At 33.7% G+C, this 26,009-nt stretch overlaps 1 protein-coding gene across 1 annotated transcript in view; it reads left to right on the top strand.

Annotated features, from left to right (window-relative positions):
- snsl (snustorr snarlik) overlaps positions 1 to 23,958 on the top strand; it is a 34,292-nt gene extending 10,334 nt beyond the window's left edge. The window contains exons 2-4 of the mRNA XM_072524276.1: positions 13,345 to 13,425; positions 22,812 to 23,077; positions 23,335 to 23,958. Of these exons, the coding sequence (XP_072380377.1) occupies positions 13,345 to 13,425; positions 22,812 to 23,077; positions 23,335 to 23,589 (602 nt within the window). The 3' untranslated portion in view covers positions 23,590 to 23,958. The remainder of the gene's footprint in view (positions 1 to 13,344; positions 13,426 to 22,811; positions 23,078 to 23,334) is intronic.
- Positions 23,959 to 26,009: the final 2,051 nt, after the last annotated feature.

Here is a 26,009-nt window from a genome sequence, read left to right as displayed (position 1 = left end):
AAAAATGTTGAGAAAAGATTGCAAAGGGTGTTGCAAAATAAGATAAAAAACACAACTTTATTTTTATACGTATATGGGCAAAACGTTAACATTTCTCAGAAAGCATTGGTACAGTAATTCTTCATAAATAGAGCTATGATGTGCAATAAAAATCATCGAAATCCAATCAACGGTTTAGTAGAAAAACAGCTTCAAACGTAGGGTACATTTAAGGTGGTCCAATAATTTTGGAGAGTAGTGTATTTATTCGTTGAAATTTTGTAGAAAATTGCGTAAAATACTAATGTATTCACAAATAACGATGCAACGAATTGTCCTTAATTCTAATTAAAACCTATTGCACAAAATATTTCATTAATTTCGCTGACTTTCAGGGTTATTCAAAGTCCTCTTGCAAATCTTTTGAAGATTCTATTATGTTGTGATTCTTTTATGTTTAACTTTAATAAACTTTAAAAGCTCTCATTTATCTACCTATCTAAAAAATTTAGGTTTCTAGTAGACATAAGAGTCATAAAAATTATTCTGGGTATAATTATAGAATAAATTTCCCATCATTAGCGCAGATGTGGGGAATGACACTTGTAAAAGTAATTAAATATTAAGTTAATGCGCTATAAATTACAGTAATTAGAAAAGACGATAATAAAAATAAAAGTAAAAAGGACATGTATATTTTTTAAAATATTGTCCAGCAATGTCCAATAAAGATATTTTAGTATTTCTTCAGTCAATATTGGTCAAGCTTCTTATTAATATAGGATTTGATAGAATTCCTCCCAATCTGAGAATTAACTTTTAGATTGTGAATGCAGAAGACAAAAGTAATACAAAAGATAACAAGAGAAAGAAGTAGTTCTCTTGTTTAAATATTATGTTTATATTGGATTAAGCCACAATTGAATGTAATAAAAATTACATTTTTAGCTAACTAATGTGTGACATTTTGATTTCCACCCCGGATATCGTTTTCAAAAAAAATTATTTTAAAAATTCTGTGAAAATGTGTAAGGTAGATCCGGGTAACATTGACACATCTGCACAACATATTTTTCTTGTTGCATATAAACGACTATACTTAGAAATTTGAAATTACGCGTATTATTAGGTTGCTATATAAGAAGTAAATCAAGAGTAAAAGTTTTATTGTAAGTTTTAAAATTTTGACACCCTTTTTTGTTGTAAATGTGTCAGACGTCATAGTGACCCACACTTTAAGAAAACATGGACACCTCATATTAACTACGTTATAAGCCAATATTTACTAATGGTCGAGTAACACTGACATAAAATAAGGTAATTAGGCACTGTTTTTGGTTCACAAAATTTATTTAAAACGCAAAAAATGCGATGATATCAGAAATCAAAGTTAACAAATAGTGATCGCTTCTTTTGAATTAGAAAACGAAAGATTTAAATTAAACACGTACATCCCACGCCCAGTTGTAGGATTTGGCAGAGCTCTTACTATATCTTTTAGCAAAACTGTGGCTTCGTCAACAACGGTAGGAAATACAAAACATTTTTCTTTCTTTCTAGGGAAAGTAACTGCTACTGCAGTATAAATATTCAGGGGTTCTACAGTATTCACTGCCTTCCATCGCTCAACCGTTTCCATCTTCTCTGTTGTCCCATTCTCCATCATTTAAGCATCTCTTACTCATGGCGTCGTCTACTTCGTTCCTCCGGGATCTTTAGGGTCATCCTCTTTTCCTCCTTCCTATGGGGCTCCATTCGGTTATTCTCTTTATCCATCTGCTGTCGCTAGTTCTTCTTACATGTCCATACTACTTTAGTCTTTTTTGTTCTATATACGTTTCGTCATTACTTCTCCTATCCATTCTTGTTACTCTGCAGCATCTTCGCAGGCATTCCATCTCTGTTGCTACTATCTTACTGCTGTTTTTCTTGTTTATAATCCAATTTTCAGCCCCATATCTCATAATACTTCGCACTAATGTTTTATAAATCTGTGTTTTTGTCTTCATATTTAGGTGTCTATCCCACCATACTGAGTTAAGTTGTCGGATTGCTGTTCTTATTTGTCCTAATCTTTGCTAAATTTCTTCCTCTGTTGTTGCCTATAGATAGGTACTCTGTTTTCGCGAGGTTAATATCTAGGCCAGTCTTGGTATATTCTTCTTGTAGTTTTTTCATTATGTGAAGTCTTCTTGATCTTGTGCAATCACTACTTGATCGTCTGCAAAGTTTAACGTATATAGGAATTCGTTTCGTACAGGTACTCCCATGCCTTCGCATTTTCTTTTCCATGTAGTCAAGGCTCTAAGTATATTTTGAATAGGGTTGGAGATGTGGAACAACCCTACAGGAGCCCTTTTGTTGTGGTGAAGTCTCCTATGATTCTTGTTCCCATTTTAATGGACACTTAATTTTCTTTATACAGAGCTTTTGTAGCTTCTAAGACTTCCGTCTGTATTTCTAATTTGTACATTGCCTCCTATAGTTCTGACTTTGGTACAGAGTCATACGCCTTTCTCAGGTCCACAAATGCCAAATGTATATCTCTATTTTTTTATTTTTCTTCTCCAACAGTTGGTCCAGTGTGTGTATGTGGTCTATGCATGATCTTCTTGCCGTGAAGCCTGCCTGGTCCTCCCCGATTTTGCCCCTTTTATCGCATGCTTTTTTTTTTTTTCTTGCAGTATCTTCCCATATATTCTTCCTATTGATGATATTACGCTTATTTCTCTGTAGATTTTGCATGGTTTTCTATTTCTTTTCTTAAAAATGGATGTCACATATGCCTCCGTCCATTCATTTGGGAGCTGTTCTCCATTTATGGCTTTCTGAAATATCCATTTTATCATCCAGTGTAATTTTTTTGGGCCGTACTTTTGATTGATTTTATGGCCTTTCTCATTTCCCTATCTTTTATTTCTATTTCTTGTTGTGGAAATCTGCTTCGTCTTCGTCTGTTTTCTTTTCCAATGAATTGTGGTCTTTGTTCTGTTAACAGTTCCTTGTAATAGTCCTTCCTTTCTTTGTTGTGTATATTTCCCAATTTAATTTTGTCTTTTGAGTTTTGTTTCAAACCTCTCAGTACTTTCCATGACTGCGAAGTTCTTATACCTTTTATATATGTTTCAATATTTAAGCAGGTTGTTTCCCATTCTTTATTCTTTTGTTGTTATTTGTTTTTTCACTTCTCTATCTTTTTCTCTATATTCTTTATAAACTTCATCGTTGTTTGTAGTTAGTCATTTTCTGTTTAGTTGCTTTTTTTCTTCAATTATTCTTTTTATTGGTTCATTTATTTTATAATAGAGCTGTTTATTTGTTATATGTTCTTTCTCTCTAAGGGCTTCGAATGCTGCTTGTTTTATACTCACCTTTATATGCTCGTATATTTCTTCGATGTTGCCGTATCTGAATTCTACTAATTTTTGGTCTAGACGTTGTTTGTATAGTTCTCTTATTATTTGTTCTTGGAGTAGTTCTATATTGTATTGTTTTTCTCTTATAGTGTTTAACTGTTCTTCTGTAGAGGGGGTCTTGTTATGTTTCCAATTAATGCCCATTTTTGCTGTCAGTAGTTTACGGTCAGTTCCACATTCTGTTGCTCTTCTGACTCTCACATATTTTATCTTTATGGTGGTATCTTGTTTGACTATTACGTAGTCTATTATCGATTTCAGCTTTCGTGTTTCTTGTGTCCATGTATAGTTATGAATATTTTTATGTCTGAAAAATCCGTTGGTGATTTTTAGGTTGTACTGCTACTTCAGTACCTTTGGAAATAATTGTTGCTACTTTTCCAATGTAATGATGAATTTCATTCCTATGCTGTAAATTTTACCAAAACCCAAGAGTTAATACCAATTTTGGTAGAATCGTGTTCTTTCGTTTTTTCCACTGTATTGGAAATATACTCTTCATGTTCCAACAGAGGCACATTTAATTCTGAGTTGTCATCCATTCGTAAACTCACTTCGCTCTCAAAACTTGATTTAATTTTTTTCTTTTTCGCCTTTATCGACTTTTTATTGGATTTTTTCAAACTTCTTGCATTGCTTTCTGAACGAATTCTTTCCAAAACCTCTGAGCTAGTAAGACATTCAGTAAAAAATTTTTTTCGAATTCTATTTCGTTTCAGTATTTCTATTTTTTTTTTTCTTGCCTTTTTAGTGTTGAATAATGGTTTTTCGGTGTCACATCTTTCTATATGGTGGGTAAACGTACTGGTAGAAGCTACATCATCTGACTCGCGATTAACCTGAAGTTTTAACTTTTCTGGAAAATTTGGAGCAGTTCCTTTTTGTTGTAGATATGGAGTGGACGTGTGCGCAGATGATCCTTTACATTTTTGTAATATTTTATCTCTATTTAAAGGATATTTACCTGGCCCTACAAATCCGCCAATTGCATTTGTCCTAGAGAAGCATCTTGTCTCGACCAATGTTTTACATCCCGTAGCACGATAACAATATTTTAACACATTGCGCCAGAATTGCTTTACGGTTTTAAACACTCCCCCATCTAAGCGTAAATCTAAGATGTAAGGGCGGCAAACACAAAAGATCAATGTTATTGGCACAGGCCATTTCGATCAGTGGCATAGTCAAGTGTGAATTGTGACCATCAAATATTAGAAGCTTACAGCCTTCCAGTTTTGCAGTATGCTTGGTGAAATCGTTTACAAACCAATTTTCAAACTGAACTGATTTCATCTATTCCGATGGCGAACAGTTAAATACAACATCGTCAGGGCCGTTTGACACCAGGTACAATACAAGTGTAAACCTTTAGAATTTAAAAACAAAGATAAATACTCTCCTATTACACTACAGCGAACCAGAATATTGTAAGTTGATTTTGTTTCGGTACCTAAAACTTTAATTTTAGATTTTTAGATCCTTTTCGACACAAAATGTGATGTATTCCAACGTCTATTTGAAAATCAGACTCTTAACAGTTGAATCTATTTCCTAAACCATTTTTTCAATAGTTTTTTTTTAGCTGAACAAGCTTCAGCTCGGTTCTTGGGAAGGTTTTAAGCAATTCTACAACTGTACAAATAGTTTAAAAAATACTTGTTAATTATTAAATCCGCCTTAAATTCAAAACAAATATGTTACCAGCAATCCCATCTTTTCCAGGTAATCCGTTTTTAAAAGGATTTTTTCTGTCAGTTCATTTTAGGTAAACTTGTACACACATTTTTCACTGCATTCGATCAAATCCAAATCCCCAGTCTGCTAATTTGGTTAATGCATAAAATATTAGTTGCTCTTCGTCTTTGGTAAATACAGTAGGTACAGTAGGTTAAGTTTCTTTAGTGTCTGTTTTGTAGGATCTCTTTTTTCCGACATTATTGTTAAAAATATTCATATGTAAGTACCTAATAATATAAAGATTTTGGAATTGACACTATACAGTAGTGTAATATTGACACATTTAAACTCAAAACGTTGAAAACGTTAAAACGTAAAGTTAACCTCAAAACAAGTTATGGATGTTTTCTTTTAATTAAAGCAAAATATAACACAATATTTCAATAAGTTAATTAATAACTATTTAATACAACTTAGCTTATACAGAAAACGCAAGAATTCACCAGGATGACTTAGAATAATAAAGATTTACCTACTTATCACGTACTCGTAATAGCCAAATTCTCTTATGTACAATTTTACCAACCTTGTGAAATGTCAAATGCACTATTATGCACCTTTTGTTTATTCTTACAGAGGGTGACACTACATGTGAAATTTTAAGAGTTTCTTCTTCTTCTTCTTCCTCTTTATAAGCAATTCTGCTTGTTCATTGGCGGATTAATACCTCTATGGAAGGTTTTTACTCTATCTTTTGCGCGGTCGTCCTATACTTCTTCTGCCGATTGGTGACGTATCTCTTGCTATTTTGACGACACGGGTCTAGTCCATTCTGCTTATGTGGTTATTCCATTCTTTTTTTCTATTTTGTGTCCATTAATTTATAAACTGTACGTTACATTTTCTTCCAATGTCGTCACTTATCTTTCGATCTCAGCGTATTTCCTGTAATTCTTCTCAGTACTCTCATCTCTGCCATTTTCAGTAGCCTTTGCGTTGTGGCTGTGTCGGGTCTTGTTTCTGAGGTATGTCATTATTGGTCTTACAGTAGCTTTATAAATTCTTGATTTCATCTCAGTGTTAATGTGTCCGTTTCGCCCTATATTGTTATTAAGGCATCCTGCCAGTCTATTTGCTTTTTGTACTTGATCTCTCACTTCTTTATCCAGGTCTCCATATCTAGACAGTGTAATTCCCAGGTATTTTATTTCCATTACTTGTTCAATACTGATGCCATCAATTTCTATTTTACATCTTGTTGGTTCTTTGCTGACTGCTATTGTTTTAGTTTTCTGAGATGAGATTGTCATATTAAATTTTTTTGCTTTTATGGTAAATCTGTCGACCAGTCTTTGCAGACTATCTTCATCTTCGGCTATCAATATTGCGTCGTCTGCGTAACAGAGTATTTTGACTTCTTTGTTTCCCATTTTGTATCCTCTTCCTTTGTTAACGCTTTTGATGATTTCATCCATGATCAAATTGAAAACCATGGGGCTCAATGAATCCCCTTGTCTTATTCCGCTGCCTATTTCTATAGGTTCTGTAAGTTGTCTATCTATTCTGACTTCCATTTTGTTGTTTTCTTAGATGTTTTCGATAGTTTTTATAATATCTAGGGGAACTTCTCTATTATACAGAAGATGGATTACATTTTTGAGTCTTACTCTGTCAAACGTTTTCTTTAGGTCAATCAGACACAGAAATGCTGGTCTATTATACTCTAGTGATTTCTCAGTAATTTGCTTTACAACGAATATTGCATCTTGCGATGCAAAAAAGTTTCTTGGGCGTAAAAAACACAAGTACAAGAAACATTTTTCTTGGTCGTACAAAACCTGAGCGGGATATTTGAAAATGTGTCAATGTTTGCTTCCTTTTAATGCTATCCAGTTTTACTCATAGACATTTGTTATGCAACCCATACAGTCCCTGCATCTCTTTCTAATTTGCCAGGTTTATCGATCACGTGACCTAAATGACTAATGAGAAGGTCACGTGATCGATAAACCTGGCTCATTATACAGAGATGCAGAGGTTGCTTTGCGTCAGTTTTCTCTGTCGTACTGTGGAACGCAATTATATTGCAACAGTCAGTCTATCTTGTATTATATGTCTATGATATTACCCCGTTTTATCTTAACCAACAAATTGTTTTTTGTAGGTTTTGTTTTTCAAAATTAATGGTCGACTTACTTGGCACCGATCTTGTAGGCAACAGCATGCTTGTGGTTGAAAAAATCTGAGGGTGGTGTTTTTCCTCTCGAAATATAAAATTCTTACTGTTGTGGTGTGTTTTTTGTATTATATGTTTGTGTAAAGTGTATTAACGTAGATTATATGTTCGTGTATTGTGTATTGTATATGTATTGTGTATAATATCGTATGGCATTTTTGGCGGTGATATCCTTTCAGATAGGCTCCTACGCCAATTGTATCTTTAACCCTGTTTCAAGTAGCTAGTGTCGATGTACTACTGCTCGTATCATTTTGGCGCCTAAAACTCGAAGAATACAATTATAAAATAGAACGTCGTGCAGAAAAAATAAACAGAAATGCAGATGCCCTCTCAAGAATAAAGATTAACCATTTCAAAGATTGTGCAAACTTTCAATCAAAAATCTCATTACATGCATCGAATGAAGATGACACAGAAACTCAAGAAAACGAAGACGACGATGACGAAAATATAGAAAAAATGTACGAAGAACTTGACAAGTATATCGAACTGTATAAAACTAAGTCGATAATCGATTATTCTAAAATTGAAACATCGAATACGGACTTATTAGACAAATCCAACAAAAACATTGTTACATTTTTTTGGCAAAATAAACTTGAAAAACTCCACGCGAAAATAATGAATGACATATTCGAAGAAAACATGGAATATAGTAACCGAAGAATTAATATTGTACACAGCAAAACTGTAAAAGATCGAAAATATTTTATTATACCATTACCATTTGATCCCTAACGAGTAATATAACATCTGTTTCTTGTACCTTTTTGCAAATAAAGATCAATTCGATGAATCAAAAATATATTGTGTCGAAAATAATCTCGAACTACCTATCCTAGAGATATTTTCTCATATTTTTGCTGACATAGAATTAAAATTAAGAATCTGTCAAAATATAATTAAAACAGCCAGCGAAGATGAAATCCCTCAAATTTTAGATCATTACCATTGTGGTAAAAACAATTTACATCGAGGAATAAACGAAACTGTCAGAAGAATAAAGCAGAAATACAATTAGAAGAATTTAACAAAAGATGTAGAGAAATTTGTAAAAGCAAGTGAAATTTGCCAAAAAGTTAAGATTTGCAGAAAAAACTTAGTGGACCTCTAGTCATAACAGAAACTCCAAAAACACCATTCGAGAAAGAATAAATATAGATATATTCGAATACCCTACTAAAAACTATGCTTTAACTATTCGTGACGAATTGATAAAATTCACGCAAGCCTATCCTTTGGAAGACGAAAAGTCAGTAACAGTAGATAAGACACTCTTACTCTTCTTTCAATACTATGGAACACCACTAAGAATTCATTGTGACTGCGGTCGAGAATTCGAGAATGCTATAATCAAAGATCTGTGCGAATTATACGACATTAAACTAACATTTTCTAGTGTTAACCATCCACAATTTAATGGATCTCTAGAAAGATTTCATGCCACATGTTTTTCGAGAGGAAAAACACCACCCTCTCAGAAATGATTAGAGCAAATCAAGCCGAGAACCCAAACGATCATCCCTTCACTATACTTCCTTATGCTATAACAACACAAAAAATTAGACCCACTGCCTTACACCGTATGAACTTATATTTGGGCACACTGCAGGCCGACCACCAGAAACTCTATACAATCAAAAAACACTAATGAGTAAATATATTCGAGACCTGAATAATGGCATGGAATATTTTTACAAAGTAGCCAGAGCAAAAACAGAAAGACAGAAAGAAAAGGCGAAAGTAAGATTTGACGAGAATATTTCAGAACAAAGACCTGATTTTAAAATTGGTGACAAAGTTTACGTAAAAGAATCCCAAATTAAATCAAAATCGGAAAATCTTTTTAATGAACCTTTCGAAATTCAAGAAGTTTTTACAAATTCCGCAATTATCCTTAACCCCAAAACTAACCAAACCTCTAAAGTAAATTTTGACAGACTAAAACCTTATTTTGAATAATTTTCCTTTACAGATTCTATTGACTCCTTTCTATCGTCCAATCCCAAATTCTCCACACTCCCATTAATAACACAATTGGAATATTTTTTCATGAAAAACGAACTATACGAATATCTAACGACACATGGACTTTACTTGTTTAAAAAGAATTATTCCCTATCAAAACTACAACATCCAACAATGACAGAATTTTGGAAAACCTATTAGAAAAATTTATTAACGTGGATACACCGAGAAAATTTGCCTTTCAAGCCGATACAGACACATGTTAGTCTGCTAAAACAAATCTCAAACTCCGTTAACTTAAAATATAAAGAAATAACCTCTGATACAGTACCTTATAATAAACGCCTAAAATGCGGTTTCGTAACTGGTATTGGAACAATCTAGAAATCTATTACTGCAAATTTAGACGCCTCTGACGGCGAATACTTTAATAAATGTATAAATAGGATAAATTCCGATGAAACTCAAATTGAAAATCTTTTAAAAAATCAAATATCTGTTACCACTTCAGTTATAAGAACCTTCAGATCACTACAATTCAAAAATAGCAAATAGACGAAGAAACTTTTAACAAAGACTTAAAAACTATCGAGACTACACTTCTGGTCATTAATAATGACATCTCCTTTTACCAAGCACAATTACAAATACTAGATTTAAGTGAGTCCTTAATGGAAAGCTACGTATTTTTAGAAAATTATTTAAATGATATACTAAATTCTATCACATTCTCTCGCCTGCAAATTCTACATAGTTCTATTATTTCGCCCATAGACTTAATGGACGCATTAAAAGAAATCTCACAATCATTACAAAATAACTTATTGCCTCTACCCACTTATATGTCAAATATAGCTCAGTATATTAACATAATAAAACTACAAGCTTATCAGCTTGATTCAAAAATTGTTTTCGTTCTCGAAATTCCGTTAGTTGATCCCGAAATATTCACCTTGTATCAATTATATTCAATACCAATATTAGATAAGCAAACTGGTTTTCATCATATACTTCCAACTGTTCATAAATACATAGCGCAAGATGATGATTCAATTTCATATGCCTTACCCATGGACACCGAAAAATGCAAACAAATTAGTCAAAACCAAAGAATATGTACAGACATTCTTCCGTATCCCATAGACACCGATGCTATATGTGAAGCCCAGCTTTTGAAACCTCTCAGCAGAATGGCAGAATCTGGCAAAAAACTTGCCAGATGTCCTTGCTCTTGGCACAAAGTTACAATGTACAAGAAATTGACCGAAATTTATGGTTACTAACCATTTCCGATCCATTACCAGTAACAATCAAATGTGCAAGTAAAGACGTCACTACACAAATAATCAAAACAAATTCAATCTTAAGATTAATTCCCGAATGTATTGCATTTATCGGCAGTACCAGAATTCATGCCAGAGACCAAGTTGAGAAATATACAAATAACACGTATAGAAGTCACCCAGTTAACGTATCCTATAGATGCTGTGACCATTTTGAGACAAAGAGTCACCTATTAAAATTGAAACCACTAAAACTCAGTAAGATCCACGTAGATGACTTAAATGCTGCACAACAAAAATTGGACCAATATTCAGAAGAACTGGACCATATTATGAGCCAATCATGCATTGAGGAACATCTACCCATATTCACTATACCAACCTTATCCCTGATTATCATCCTAGTTATCTTATACCTTTTCTGCATATACCGAACCAAAATATTCCCAAAAATTGCAATCATCTCCTTGTCCCAGGATCAGCCTTCAACTTCACTACCACGCAGAAATTCCATTAGACAGAAACTTCAAAGCTTAACCTCCTTCAGAAGAAGACCCAATGTCCAACAAGAAAGCGAAGAAGAAGCAGAAACACCAATTACTCTGTAAAAGTCAAAGCAATGGCATTGACTTTTCACTAATAAGGGGAGTTGTTATATGAGAAAATATTAACCTTGAACTAGCTTAAGTTCGCCTACTTCAGATTTCATCATCCCATTCCCATAGAAACCGCTGAGCACGCAGTAGAAGAACTTTGTACGAACCGTTGGCCAATATTCATGGGAACAGCGATTCAGCACTTCATACCAAACCTATAAATTACCATTTTCAGATGCCGGAACCACTCTTAGCTGCAACTTCGACCAGTCCAGTTATTGTAGTAATTTTAAATTAATTTAATTTTGTACTATTGTTTAATATTTAATTTGTAACAAATAAAGTTCTTTTTTAAAATTAAAAAGTCAAATACGTGATTAGTGATCTAACACACACACACACACACACACATATATATATATATATATATATATATATATATATATATATATATATATATATATATATATATATAATAGTGGTATTTTTAACTGTTGATTTAAATATCAAGTGGTGATTCTTGAGATGCAATCTATTTGGCTCACAAGACAGAGAAATCTCTTTAACTTACTGTTAAGCTTTCGAATTTATTTTCAATTATTTTTCAAGACATCTGTTTCAAGACAATAAATAAATATAAAAGTTATGTAGTTATAATTACTAATTTTTTTACTTACCTACTAGTCGTGAATTTGACAGTCGTGAGTAATTACAAATAAGTTTGACTTTACAAAATGCACAATCACACACATATTAAAGTTTTTAAAAAATGTTTTCCTTAAAATTTCATTATTATCATGTTTGGTTGATTAACATACATATATGAATAGTATACAGTTCTTTTATGTGGAAAGCAAAACCAGTAACAATAGTTTTTATTATTAGTTTGATTGTCCATGAAAAATAAATTAGTCCAGTCAATTTATATTATCTGAAGCATATATGAATTTTTCTAATGTTGGGATGTCGATAGAAAATGAGATTATTATGGTATGCCAATTGTTAGTTGATATTTTAATATGTAACAATCTTCTTAATGTGCCGTCTTCTACCGAAGGTTGGCGACCATCAAACGATAGGTTTCTCTATTTTGTGCCGCATGTATAATGTTCGCAGCTTCTGGTATTTGAAACCATTCTCTCAAGTTTTTCAGTCAGGATTTCTTCTTTCCTCTTTTTAACAGTTGTTAACAATTTCACCTCTTTACCCATTCGTCTTAATACCTTTGTGTTGGTCACTCTGTCTGTCCAAGGTATTTTCAGTATGCGTCGATACAGCCACATTTCTAAAGCCGCTAACTTCTTTATAGTTGCTGCTGTTAACGTCCACCCTTCAACTTCGTAAAGTAGCGTAGAGAGTAAGTAGCATTTCGTGGCGCGCCATCGGAGGTTAACGCTTAGGTGGCGGTTGCTTAAGCTTTGCTTATTGTAATATGTAACAATAAAGGTTACTTAATTTGCCAATATCCGATTTTCTACTTATACATTTTTAATTTTTTTGTATATGAATCATTTCTAAAAATAACCGCTTCTGTTCATTTTTCTACCTCTCTAGAATTGAAGCTTGTGAAAAATTAAAAAAGATACTCTAAAAACCAAGGAAAGTTCTAAAGTAGTGTATTAAATACCTTGCTCAGACTGTGATAAGGTTTATATAGGAGAAACTTCTCATACATTTGAGTTTTAGGGCTCTAGGTGAACGTCAAGAATATTTAAAAATACTATATACAGCATTTATTTTTAGATTCTGCTAATATTTTCTTAAACTACATAATTACTCTTTATTTTTAACCATATCTGTACTTACTCAAAGGTAATGCATGGTTTATTTACATACAAAGCAAGGAGCGTAAGAGATTCCCCAGACAAGATCTATATCACCCTCTTATTTAGTCATTACAAGCTTAGTTCTTTAGTTATCTTCCATCTAAATCTAATTTTAAATTGATTTAAACTCGTTGACTCGTAATGTATCCCGATATTAACGTTTTCTTTGTTGCCGAATTACTTTAAAGTATATTTAACCCCTATAAGCTCGGTTTATTTTGTGTTGTACGCTTTTTAAAATCAAAAAGGATATTGGTAATGAATTTTATACAAGTTTTGGTGATATCGTAAATTGACGTTATCAATGTCTTAAATTTCTCTTGTTCTATCCTTAACTGTTAACTTATTTTTATTTTTTAGGTATAAATTCACTTATAATCCCGGATGAACTGCCGTCCTTGTTATCGGTTATTTATTCAAGTATTCCAACATTAAAAAAAGGTAAGTTCTTTCGTATATTACTACGTATAACTCATAGTAAATAAGAAACAAGAAGTTTTTTATACGATGTGTATAAAATGTGTCAATTTTAAAACTTACACTGGGCTAAATCTCACGAACAAAAGCTCATACCAAAAAATGGAAACCGTTTCTAGGATAGTAAGGGTGAACTAAAATGACATAAAAGAGAACTTACCCCCATCAACCACCTAGGCCCCACTCACCACAGCCAAAAAAGTTTAAATAGCAAACCCCTACTTGTGATACATCATTAAAAAGACTATAAAAATGCTATGAAACGGTATAAATAATAGTTACCTATACAGGGTGAAGCAATAATTGTGAAACTTTGGCTTAAATGGAAAATTTAATGAGGTTTTTATTAAACTACAAATTTATTAAAAATGTCAATTAAGTAAATGTTCAAAGTGAGTTGTTTTGTAAAGAATAATACAGCCTATTTTCAAATTCTGCACGAACTTTGGCAAATGTTCTAGTAATAGCGCGACATGCTTGCGTAATTTTTTGTTGCAATTCCCCAAGTTGCGCAGGTTGAGTTTTATAATCAACTGACTTGAGGTAACCCCATAGAAAAAAGTCAGGTGGCGGTAAGTCTGGTGACCTCGGTGGCCATTCAATAGGACCTCTCCTTCCAATCCATTTGTTCGTATAATTAGTACCCAACCAGTGCCTAACTGAAGCTGCATAGTGAGGAGGTGCTCCATCTTGTTGGAAGTGCAGCAAATCTTCGTCTGGAGTTAGGTTGCCTGATTGGGACGATTTGGTTCTTTAATTCATGCACAATTAAAGGTTCCATGGTGTTTTCCAGCATATCCAGATAAATGTCGCTACTTAAATTGCCTGGTATGAACAAGGGGCCAATTATAGCATCGCCTAATATTCCTCCCAAACATTCAGTTTTTCAGGATATTGAGTGTGACCTTCTCTGAATCGATGCGGGTTCGCATCACTCCAGTACCGACAGTTTTGTTTATTTACCTTACATTCAGTATAAGTACATTCATCAGTAAAACAAATATTTTTTAACATTCTCGGTTCAACGAGAATTCTTTCAGTCATGAGTTCACAAAACTCAATTTTGAAGAATTTGTGTTTTGTACGGGTGAAACTTAGCGGTAATAAGTGCTTTTAGGCATACAAAGACTTAATGAAAAGTAAGTTACTGAATCGTGAGTCTAAGCTGAGAATCTACAAAACAGTAATTAGACCAGTGGTCACATATGGATGTGAAACGTGGACCCTCTCAACCACTGATGAAAATCAACTGAGAATATTTGAGCGCAAAATACTAAGGAAGATATTTGGACCAACCCAATGCAGCGATAGTTCGTGGAGAATTAAAATGAACCACGAGCTGGATGAACTAATGCAGAGCGCAGATATTGTCAGATTTGTAAAATCACAAAGACTAAACTGGCTTGGTCACCTAGAAAGAATGCCAGATAATCGAGCTGTAAAAGTAGTCCAGAGATGGAAGCCCCAAGGAAACAGAACAAGAGGAAGGCCCCGTAAAAGATGGATAGACGACGTAGAGAGGGATCTTAAAACCATGAACATCAGGCAGTGGCGAAGGAAAGTATCCGACAGGGCAGAATGGAAGAACATTGTTAAGCAGGCCAAGAGTCACAAAGGGTTGTAGCGCCATTAGAAGAAGAAGAAGAAGAAGACGGGTGAAACTTATCTAATTTCAACCCTTTCTAACCGACTTATGTGAAAGTTCTGTCATTGCAGATACTTGATGTGTTGATGCAGTAGGCTCTATTGCAAAATTTCTGGGGACCTCAATTTGGGATGCTTCATTCAGTAATCTTGGGCATCCCTTTTTTTATTTTGCACTGATCGCGTTTCTCTAAACTTTTCAACTAAATCGCGGACGTGCATGTGACTTACACTTTTGTCCAGGTGCCTTTCATGAAAAATTTGAGCTGTTCGTTAATAACACTGGTTCTAGGAGGCAAATATGAAAATGATCTCCACGCGTTCAGGAATACTGTAAACCATCGTGACAACTACAGCTGAATGACAGTACCGATCGTACAAATGATTAAAACTAATGACATTTAAAATTCTCAAATAAACCAAAATTTATTGAATCTGACAGAACCCAAAAAACAGATGTTTTCAACTTATTTTGCAAAAACGGCAAATTAGGTTATTATTTAACAAAAAAAAATTCCGACGGACACTTATCATTAAAAATAATAGTCCAGGAGAAAGCATTACAAATACAAAAGTCATAGTAAGCCGGCTGATATTAACACCTTGTATAATTATTAAACAATAATTATACAGGGTCATCAACAGAATCAACAAAACCTTAATAAATTTTCCATTTAAGTTAAAGTTTCACAATTATTGCTTCACCCTGTATAATTATTATTTATACCATTGGATAGCATTTTTTATAGTCTTTTCAACGATGTATCACAAGTAGGGGTTTGCAATTTAAACTTTTTTGGTTGTGGTGGGTGGGGTCTAGGGGGTTCATGGGGGTGAGTCCCCAGTGAGTCCCCCTTACTATCCTAGACACAGTTTCAAGCATTTTTCAATATCAGTTTTTGTTCGTGAGATATGGCCCATTGTAAGTTTTAAAATTTACACACTGTATATAAGTAAAAACAGATAATTTTTATTAATTGTGTTTAATTAACTAAGCAATAGAGAATAAGAAATCAACGATGAAATTGACACCAGAATATATGTATTATATGAGATGAGAAAGAGGAGAAAAAGAGAAGGGCCTACAATGATTACATTGTAATCTACCGCAACGTTAATGAAAAAGTAGGTGAAACTATACAAAACTCCATCAAGCAACTAAAACCAAGTATATCTCATAAATAATACTACATAAAAAACTAATTATAGAACAGAAACAATTGAAGGGTTCGGTGCGAAAACCGGTCAACTCAATTTTTTTTATAACTACTGGAAATTCAATAAAAACTATCCAATATTGTTATTTGTAGGAGTTTTGGTCGAAAAAAAAAATACCAATTAAGTATTGGCATTGGAAAATAATTTAATACCAAACTGATAACAAAATATTGTTTTGAGACTTCGACAAAAAAAATTAAAGTCTTGGAGTTGGCTGTTTTTCCACCGAACCTCCCAAAAGTACACAAATAAAGATAGATTATTGTATTTAGCATTTATTTATCATAAAATAAAAACGTAACTTGATTTTTTAACTCAAATCAACTCTAAAAAAACAAGAAAAATAATAGAGACTACAGGAAAAATAAAAAATAATGTGATAATAATTTTTAAAAACAACTTTTCTGCGAAGAAAACTAATCAACATTGTGAAAGATCAACTGAACTGTCAGTGTCCAGTTCTTCTTCTCGTTCATCTTTATTTGTGACTCTTATTTGCTTCTACTACCAGTTAGATATTGGTGGTACTTGCTCATCTGCAAAATACATCACATTTGATATTTTTTGGGGTTTATTTTACGTGAAAATGTGTTGTACAGTTTAGTACTTGGCCAAACTATAAATGCGTTAGGCTTTTGATGACAATTGGTGAATATAGTAAACAATTAGACCATACTTGGATATATTTATACTTGGTAAATGTTTCTTTTTGTTGATTACTTATGAGTTTTTCAAAATATGTGGCAGTAGCAGGTTTTGTTGGTAATCAAATCATAAGATATCAACTGATAAGTCTTTGCGTGCAAGATTTGTATATTTCCATAATTTGGTATAAAATATTTCGGCCTTCTGTAAAAGTAAAAGCTTTTTTGTTTCCAGTGGGTTTTAGTTTCTACATTGGCTTCTGCGGTAATTCTATTATTCAAGTGGTCACATTTCTGGCAAGTATCTGATCTGGGATATCCCAAACTATGAATACTAAAGACTATGATTGAGATTAAATTGCCGGTGATAAAAATCATATATTATTAGTGGCTTAATGTTCTTTAAATCATTCTCGTCATCTAGGAGAAACTTTTCTGGCTCATGTTTTTCTAGATACAGACGATGCATTTTTGTAATATTTAACCCAACAAATGAAAAAATACCTTTTCTGATTATCTTCTCTACTATAATAAGATTTTCTTCTGGGAAAACTCCAAATATGTCGCTCTATTTGTGCTATTATTGCTTCACTGATTTTGTTCGGTCTATTGGTATGCTTTCGACGCTTATCGAAAGGTTACCTAATACTACCAAGCGTCATATTTTTGGCAATCTGAGACACTCTATTTTTTGATACTCCATGCAAAACCCAGAATGCCTTTTTGCATACTATGGTTCCTGGCTTCCTACAGGTAACTAAAAAAAGAAGTCATTTTAGAACGAAGCATTATATTTTGTAACAAAAATATTACCATATACTTAAAGGTGCTATTTTTTCTCACCCCTCTCCTGTAGTCGGGCGTTTCATTTGCACCTTTGACACACTGATTAATCCTCTTAGATAATTGTCTTGTTTAGTTGTATCTCCCGTACTATAAAACTGCTCAGTATGTTTTGTTTGTGGGTATCATCTATTTCAGTAAAAAATCTTTAATAATATAATGGCAATATGGTCCAGTAGTTTTTTTTTAAATTAGTTTATTTGCCGAATCAATATATTCCTCTCTTCTAGTTTGTTTACTTTTCATAATGTTTCATTTCCATTTGCTTTCCATCCTTATCCGTTTTTTACCTTTTTTTCTTAATGGTTTGAATGTTTCTGTATTATTACGCACAGACGTTTTTTGCTGTTCATTACTTTTGTGAGTACCATTTTTAACAATATAGATTAGGACCCAGAACATCAGAATCGGAGGAATCCGATAACACTTAGTCAGTTCCAGAATCTGCATAGTCTTCCTCACTAAACTCACTAGTTGAACTAATATTCATAATGCTAATAGATTAGATTTAGATTAGATTAAGAGAGGTGGCCTTTCGGCCTATTCCACTGCGACCTTTTCAGATCTATTGTGGTCCTCTAGTCCTAGATAACACTCTCTAGCCTGACCCTTTTTATAAAGTCTAGTAGCTTCGAGACTGTACCTTCCATGTAGCTATTTGCCAGTGGATTTTCTTCTCCTAATGCAAAGAACCGCACATTTGCCAGACTGTCACACTGACATAAAATGTGCTCTGCTGTTTCTTCTTCGAGGTGACAGAATCTGCACAGGTCATCATCTGATAATCCCATCAGCTTCAATTATTAGGTCTGCCGTAAATTTTGGCGAATGTTCTGTAATGAACTGTTTCGCCTGTCTTTGTCCTGGTGAATTCCTCCACCATTCCAGAGATTTGCGAGCTACCCACTTCCTTGTAGCCGTTCTTGTTACTGATTTAGCAACTCCGCAGAAGAGTTCCGGTCCAATGAATGGCAATGATGAGCCTTGTTGGGCCATTTCATCTGCTTTTTCATTGCCCTTATGACCCTCGTGCCCCGGTACCCAGGCTACCGTAACCTTGCTACGGTCTCCTAGTTTATTTAGGGCACACACGCAATCCCATACTAGCTTAGAATTGACCTCTACGGAATTGAGTGCCTTAAGCGCTGCCTGACTATCTGTGAAGATAGCAACTGAACAGAACGTTCTTTCCTGCCTTTCTATTTCTTCCACGCAGTGATGGATTGCAGTTATTTCCGCCTGGAAAACTGTCACATCCTTAGATAGACTTACCGGGAAATCTATCCCTTGATTTGTCCCTACTATGCCGGCTCCCACACCCTCCGATGTTTTTGAGCCATCCGTGTACCAGGTAGCAGCAGCTTGTATGGGTACACCTTTATTCCAGTCTTCCCTGCCTGGTATCTTAATTGTGAACTTATTGTTAAAGCTATATCTCGTAACTGTTGCATCGATAGGTTTCCCCATCACAATATCGGCTTTTAGCTCCTCGATTAGCTTTCTGTTGTCAGTACCATGCATCTGGCTTATATGTCGCTGACTATGGATTAATCTGTGCATCACGGATCTAGCTTCGCCCTGTATAAAGATATGAAGTGGTGGTAGATTCAACAGGACTTCCAGCGATGCAGTAGGAGTTGTTTTTAAGGCCCCCGTAATACACAGGCATGCTAGCCTTTGTGTATTAACTAGCAGCCTTATTGCTCCCCCTTGCTGCGTCTTTGTCCACCACGTCACCGAGCCATAGGTTATCATGGGTCTAATAACCCTTGTATATAGCCATAGAGTCATTTTGGGGTTAAGTCCTATTGTCCTATGTCAGAGTGGACATTACTGTCCTATTCTCCAGGGATGCCCTTATCCATCTGCATATTACCGCAGGTGCACCTCGTCTACTCATAGCCCCTATCAAAGAGCTGGTGGTAACATTATTAAATGCCCCTTCTATATCTAAAAAAGCGGCCATTGCTATCTCTTTGTCTTCCATTGACTTTGAGATAAGCCTATTTAGATCATCCAACGCGGAGTCCGTAGATTTACCAGGTTGGTATGCATATTGACGATTGCTTAGAGGATTATCTTTTAGCACTTCGTCTCTGATGTACCTATCAAGAAGCCTTTCCAGCGTCTTTAATAGAAAAGAAGATAGGCTTATCGGTCTATATGACTTTGGTGTTAGGTCTGATACTTTACCTACCTTAGGCAAGTATATGACTTTGACCTTTTGCCATATTTCCGGTACGATCCCCCATGCTAAAGTGGCTTTGAGGAGCTTGCATAGGTGTGGTATCAATACCTCTAATCCCATATGCAACAGTATTGGATATATGCCATCTGTCCCTGGAGACTTATATGGCCGAAACTTATTTATAGCCCATCTAATTCTGTTTGGTCTTGTGATTGCTGTGGCTATTTTCCAATCGAAGTATTCCTAGAACGAAGTATTATATTTTGCAACAAAAATATTACCTTATACTTAAAGGTGCTATTTTTTCTCTCCCCTCTCCTGTAGTCGGGCGTTTCATTTGCTCCTTTGACACACTGATTAATCCTCTTAGATAATTGTCTTGTTTAGTTGTATCTCCCGTACTATAAAACTGCTCAGTATGTTTTGTTTGTGGGTATCATCTATTTCAGTAAAAAATCTTTAATAATATAATGGCAATATGGTCCAGTAGTTTTCTTTTAAATTAGTTTATTTGCCGAATCAATATATTCCTCTCTTCTAGTTTGTTTACTTTTCATAATGTTTCATTTCCATTTGCTTTCCATCCTTATCCGTTTTTTACCTTTTTTTCTTAATGGTTTGAATGTTTCTGTATTATTACGCACAGACGTTTTTTGCTGTTCATTACTTTTGTGAGTACCATTTTTAACAATATAGATTAGGACCCAGAACATCAGAATCGGAGGAATCCGATAACACTTAGTCAGTTCCAGAATCTGCATAGTCTTCCTCACTAAACTCACTAGTTGAACTAATATTCATAATGCTAATACTCATGATAATCTTTTTTACACTTTATTCGTACTTATGATGCACTACTGCAATATTCAAAACAAATAATTAAAATGCTATACTATTTCATTTGCCATTTTGGTAGCCTGATTTTCAGATGTTGCCAATGTTACCATTGGTGGCAAGAAACACTCATTTCCTGGAGTTGACCGATTCTTGCACCTCAGAATTTGTATTGATTGATGCAGTCAACTCCTTAGCCCATGTTGTTCCCATACTTCCTGAAAATAATTTATAATTTTCTGTAATTATTCCTCCATTGTTATCTCCTGTGATGAGTGATCTTCTTTGTCTGTTGTTGCCTGTAACTTCTTTCAGTCTTTTATGTGTGTTTGAGGTGTTAAGTTTGTTGCTGAGTTCTTTCAGTTCCTGGCATTTCTGTCCACTTTTCCATCCATCTACTTTTCCTTGGCCTATTTTTATTTCATATTTTATTTTATTTTTAAGTGTTTTATATTTATTTCCATCTTTATTTTTATATTTTCTTATTTCAGTCGTCAGTTTTTCCATATCAGTCCATTCCCCGCTTCCTTCAGTTGCTCTGTTTATTTCTGCGTTCAGTTGCTGTTTGTAATTGTCGTCTTTTATTGTTATATGTTTATTTTAGTCAAAAGATCATAAGATTATTAAATTCAGCCACTTGTCAAAAACATTTAGAAATAAAACAAAACTACAAAAGTATTATTTTCTTAAAAGTTCACTCAAATCACAAGGAAGACTCGCTTTGAAATCGAATCGCCAAGTAGAAAACAAGTGACTGACAACAGAAATGAATTTTATCCGAAGATCAGAACAGAATTCAAACTAGAAAGTATCAGAAATAAAGACACTACAAGATTATTACGGAATGTAGGGACATGAAAAGGAAATGTGTGAAAATAGAGTACCAAAACGAACTCCGAACTGAAATCCAATCAATAGAAAGAAAGGAAAGCTGGATGGACAGAAAACTATGGAAACTCAAACCTAAAAACTATGACGTGATTGTGTTGACTAATTTTTAATATAGTTTTATTGTTTAATATATAATTAATGAATTTATTTGAATTGATTGCGGTTTCCCTATGTTTATGATTAAATTTGAAAGATCCTTAGATTATTTTGTAATTGTAAATTGTATGTGAATCCAACTATTAACCAACATGTTCTTCAACATGATCTTGATGCAATATTCGAATGGTCCTCAGAACGGCTATTTCCGCTTAACATTGAAAAATGCGTTGTTTTACAGATAGGCAAAAATAACCCATTACTACCGTACTTTATTAATGGACATCCCTTAAACTCGGTAACCTCCCACATTGATCTTGGAGTGACAATTAATACTAACTTAAATTGGCCTGATCACATAGTGTCGGTGTGTAAACGTGCAAACTCGAAACTGTTTTTGATCCGTAAATGTTTTACACGTATATCTCTAACCTCTGTTAGTAAACTTTACTCAATATACGTTAGACCTATTCTTGAGTTTGCCGGGCCAGTGTGGAATATATCTTCACCGGGCCATATTCACTTTAAATCAATACGAAAGATTAAGGGGCCATCCTTACAACTTAAAAAGGGAACAAACTACTGCAAGGTCCAGGGTGAACTTCTTGCCAAATAGAATATTTAATATCTTGAACAATTTGGATCAAGACACCATATCAGCACCTAGCGTTAACATCTTTAAAAATAAACTTATGGCGCTTTTTGGACGCGATGGATACTTTTAAAAGGATATTTTTCTTTGTTTTTTTGGGCATAATAGGAGCTCGCTCCTCTGCCCTTATTTGTTATATAATAATGATAATAATTATTTAAAATAAAATAAGAAACGTAGACTGATAAATTTCAGCAAATATATCATTCACAGCCCCTTCGGTTATAGAGGGCGGGTAATGTCCATAGATAAAAAGTACACAAAAAAACCATTTAAAAGATTTGCATATTTATTTTCTTAACATATATCGTTTGATAACTTTATGATTTGTATTTTCTAGGAACTGACTCTAGACTGGGATGGGGCTTCCGATTAGGCAACAGGGCAGATTTTCAAGTCTTGCTGGAACTAGGTCCACAGAAATACACCGAACCTCTTGGTAACCAAGTGCCCAAAGAAGGCAACAGAAAGAGGAATACTCTAGAAACTTTGAAAGATACTTTATGGGCTCAAAATCAAGAACTAAAGAGGCTGAAAGCGGAATTGCAAAAGGAACAGCGAATTACACAACTTAATAAACAAAAGACGAATGAAGTGATAAAAAAGGTATGATATATATGTTTCTTTCATTGGTCCTGCTAAACTGTGGATTTAAATATGATGTAATTTTGGTTTAAAGAAAATTATTGATACGTTTTTGTTTTTATACTAAATAATGTTCTCTATATAATTCCTATCTTATCTTATCTCTAGATAAATAACAAATATGTGTAAAAAGAGGATGAATGCGAACAGTGAAATATTTACTTTGTAACAAACTACATTACTGCTGACCAACTAACAAATATATTTTTTACTTTTAGTCTACTAACACAGTCCACAATCTCGATGGAGCGAACTGGCTTCGATCATGGAGTTCTTCTGTCAATAAACGACAACACGCTGCACCTATGAAAGCTAAACCTGGTCTAGGTGTAGGAGAAATAGATGCTAAATCTGTGATTCCTGAAGATGAAGATGATACAAAAGAAACACAAATAATGGACCAAGCGAGATCACATAAGACTTCGGCTACAACGTCAAAGGCAGATGCTCTAGACAACGTTAGTTTGGATTAATGTGTTTCAGTTATTTCTAATAAATTAAAATTCCAAAGTTATTTATATCAAATTTCTGTTTTATTAATAGTTTTCTAAATATCTTCTTTTTGAAGTTATATTTATTTATTATTATATGCTTTGTTTATTTTATTTAATAATATTTATCCGGGTTTGGGCCGTGTTGTTCTTGAATAACGAATATACGAGTGCTACCCATTATTTCGTTTTGTATTTACTGAAGGTTTTTGAGAAATAAAAAAAAAATTAATTTATTCAAAACCAACAGTAATGAAAGTTAATATATTTGTTTACTTAATGTACCTGGAGTTTATAACAACACGTTCCAAACTTAAAAAAGATGTGTTATTGTAAATGGAGCTCTCAATAGAAAAAATTTATTGAACATGTTTTTGGACAAATAAATTATTTTCGTTTAATTAGTTGTTTCTTTTGATTAAATTAGGACTTTATTTTAAGTACATAGGGACCATTAAATTATGGTTTCGAATAAGTTGATTAGGTTTCATTTGTAATATACTTTACCTTCCATTTTATTGTTATTCCAATACTAAAATTGACAACTATTGTAACCACAATCATTAAACTACGTAATGCGGGCCACATAGCATGTTAGACTTTAGATACCATATACAGGGTTGGGATAGAATAGAATAAAATAGAAATATTATTTATTGTCACTGAAAATTGTACAATTTTATCGACAAAGCTTACAAAAAGTCAAAAAAATAACAATAACAATTAAAATTTACTAAAATTACATAAATCATCAAAATGTACAATACATTGCAAAGTTTAACTAAATTGCAAATTGCGTAATAAAACCTTACGAATTAATAAGTTGCTGTATGTGATACCCAAATATACAGGGTGAGTCATAACTATTGGGACGTAGACTAAGGACAGGTTATTTGGACCAAAATATGGCTATTGGGCCAAATATGCCTTAAGAAAATGTTGCTGAGAAAAAAGATACAGGGTGTTAAAGTTAATTTTTGTTTTTCGTTTTTTGCTAATAGTTTCCCTGTATATTTATAAATTGCTATCAAAATTGGCACAGAGGCATAATCTTAGACAAGAAATAGTGTTTTATTTACAATTTTACGTTTTGTCATAGAGAGCGCCACGTGGATCATTCCTAATGATCAAATTGAGTCTAAACTTTTTCTGATGAAACTTTTTAGTAATTTTTATTAGAAAATATGACGTAAACATCATTTTTACGTAAAATTGGTACTCTTGTTTAAACACGATAATTTCAACCGTTTTCGATAAAAACGCAGTTGAACTGCTTAGAGTCTTAAAAAAGGATTTAAAATATTATTTCATTTATGAAAAGTATGCTTTGGACTGTCAGATAATTGTTATTGGTAAATGTCATTTGTTCAGAGTAAATTAATCATTAAGTAAGTAATCATTACTTTTTTTGATTGAAATGCCCTGTCACAATCATTTTACTAATTACTAATGAAGAAATGCGAGATATGATTTGCGTATACGCACAAGAAAATTTTTGCGGTCGCTCGGCAGCAAGAAGGTATGGAATGTTATACGCAAACAGAAGGCAACCAAATCACAAAACTTTTGCAAGCTTATATCGTAGTTTAGGTGAATCTGGGTTATTTCACACTAAAAATCGGGGTGGTCGACCGAAACAAATCACACCTAATCAAGAAGATGAACTTTTGGTTCGAGTGACTGAAAATCCTGAAATAAGTTCACGACATCTATCAGCAGCAACAGAAGTAAGTCAGTCGTCTATTGTTAGAATTCTAAAAAAAGAGAACCTACATCCTTATCACTTCACTCTTGTTCAAAATTTACTTCCAACAGATCTTCCACGACGGTTACAGTTTTGCCAACGTATTCTGAATAAAAATCAGCAAAAGTTTTGTGATTTGGTTGCCTTCTGTTTGTGTTTAACATTCGATACCTTCTGATAAGTCTCTCAATAATTTTGGATAGGACCGGTAGTAAGACAATAAGTCTATAGTTCAAAGGAATCCAAGGTAGTCCAAAGGTTTTGACTTAAACATAATTAAAGGAAATGCCTTATTGAAAATACAAACAAGCCTATCTAAAAAATCGTCCACAGAGGGAAAGTGCCACCCAGAAGTCAAGCACAAATTTTGGAATTTACGAAAGTTCTGAGCGGAAAAAATCCAACTAAACGTTGGGATTTTGAGGATTGGTTGTTAAGAGTGCTAAACTTGGTATATACTGCTTCATGATCAGATATTCCTGCATTATTAATGGTAGAGCGTACATCAAGGGGTGAGAAATCTGAGGCGATATAATCAATTATGGTAGATGTTGTTTTAGTAATTCTTGTAGGAGAATTAACGTGCATTGTGAAAGCATACGATATACGATTCGAATATATTGACGAAAGAATAATTGGGTAGCACAAGCAACAGCGT

This window comes from Diabrotica undecimpunctata, chromosome 3, assembly GCF_040954645.1.
Source record: "Diabrotica undecimpunctata isolate CICGRU chromosome 3, icDiaUnde3, whole genome shotgun sequence".
In the NCBI taxonomy this organism is placed as follows: Eukaryota; Metazoa; Arthropoda; class Insecta; order Coleoptera; family Chrysomelidae; genus Diabrotica; species Diabrotica undecimpunctata.
The sequence above is the reverse complement of the archived record's forward strand: the minus strand, read 5'-3'. Positions and strand labels throughout refer to the sequence as shown.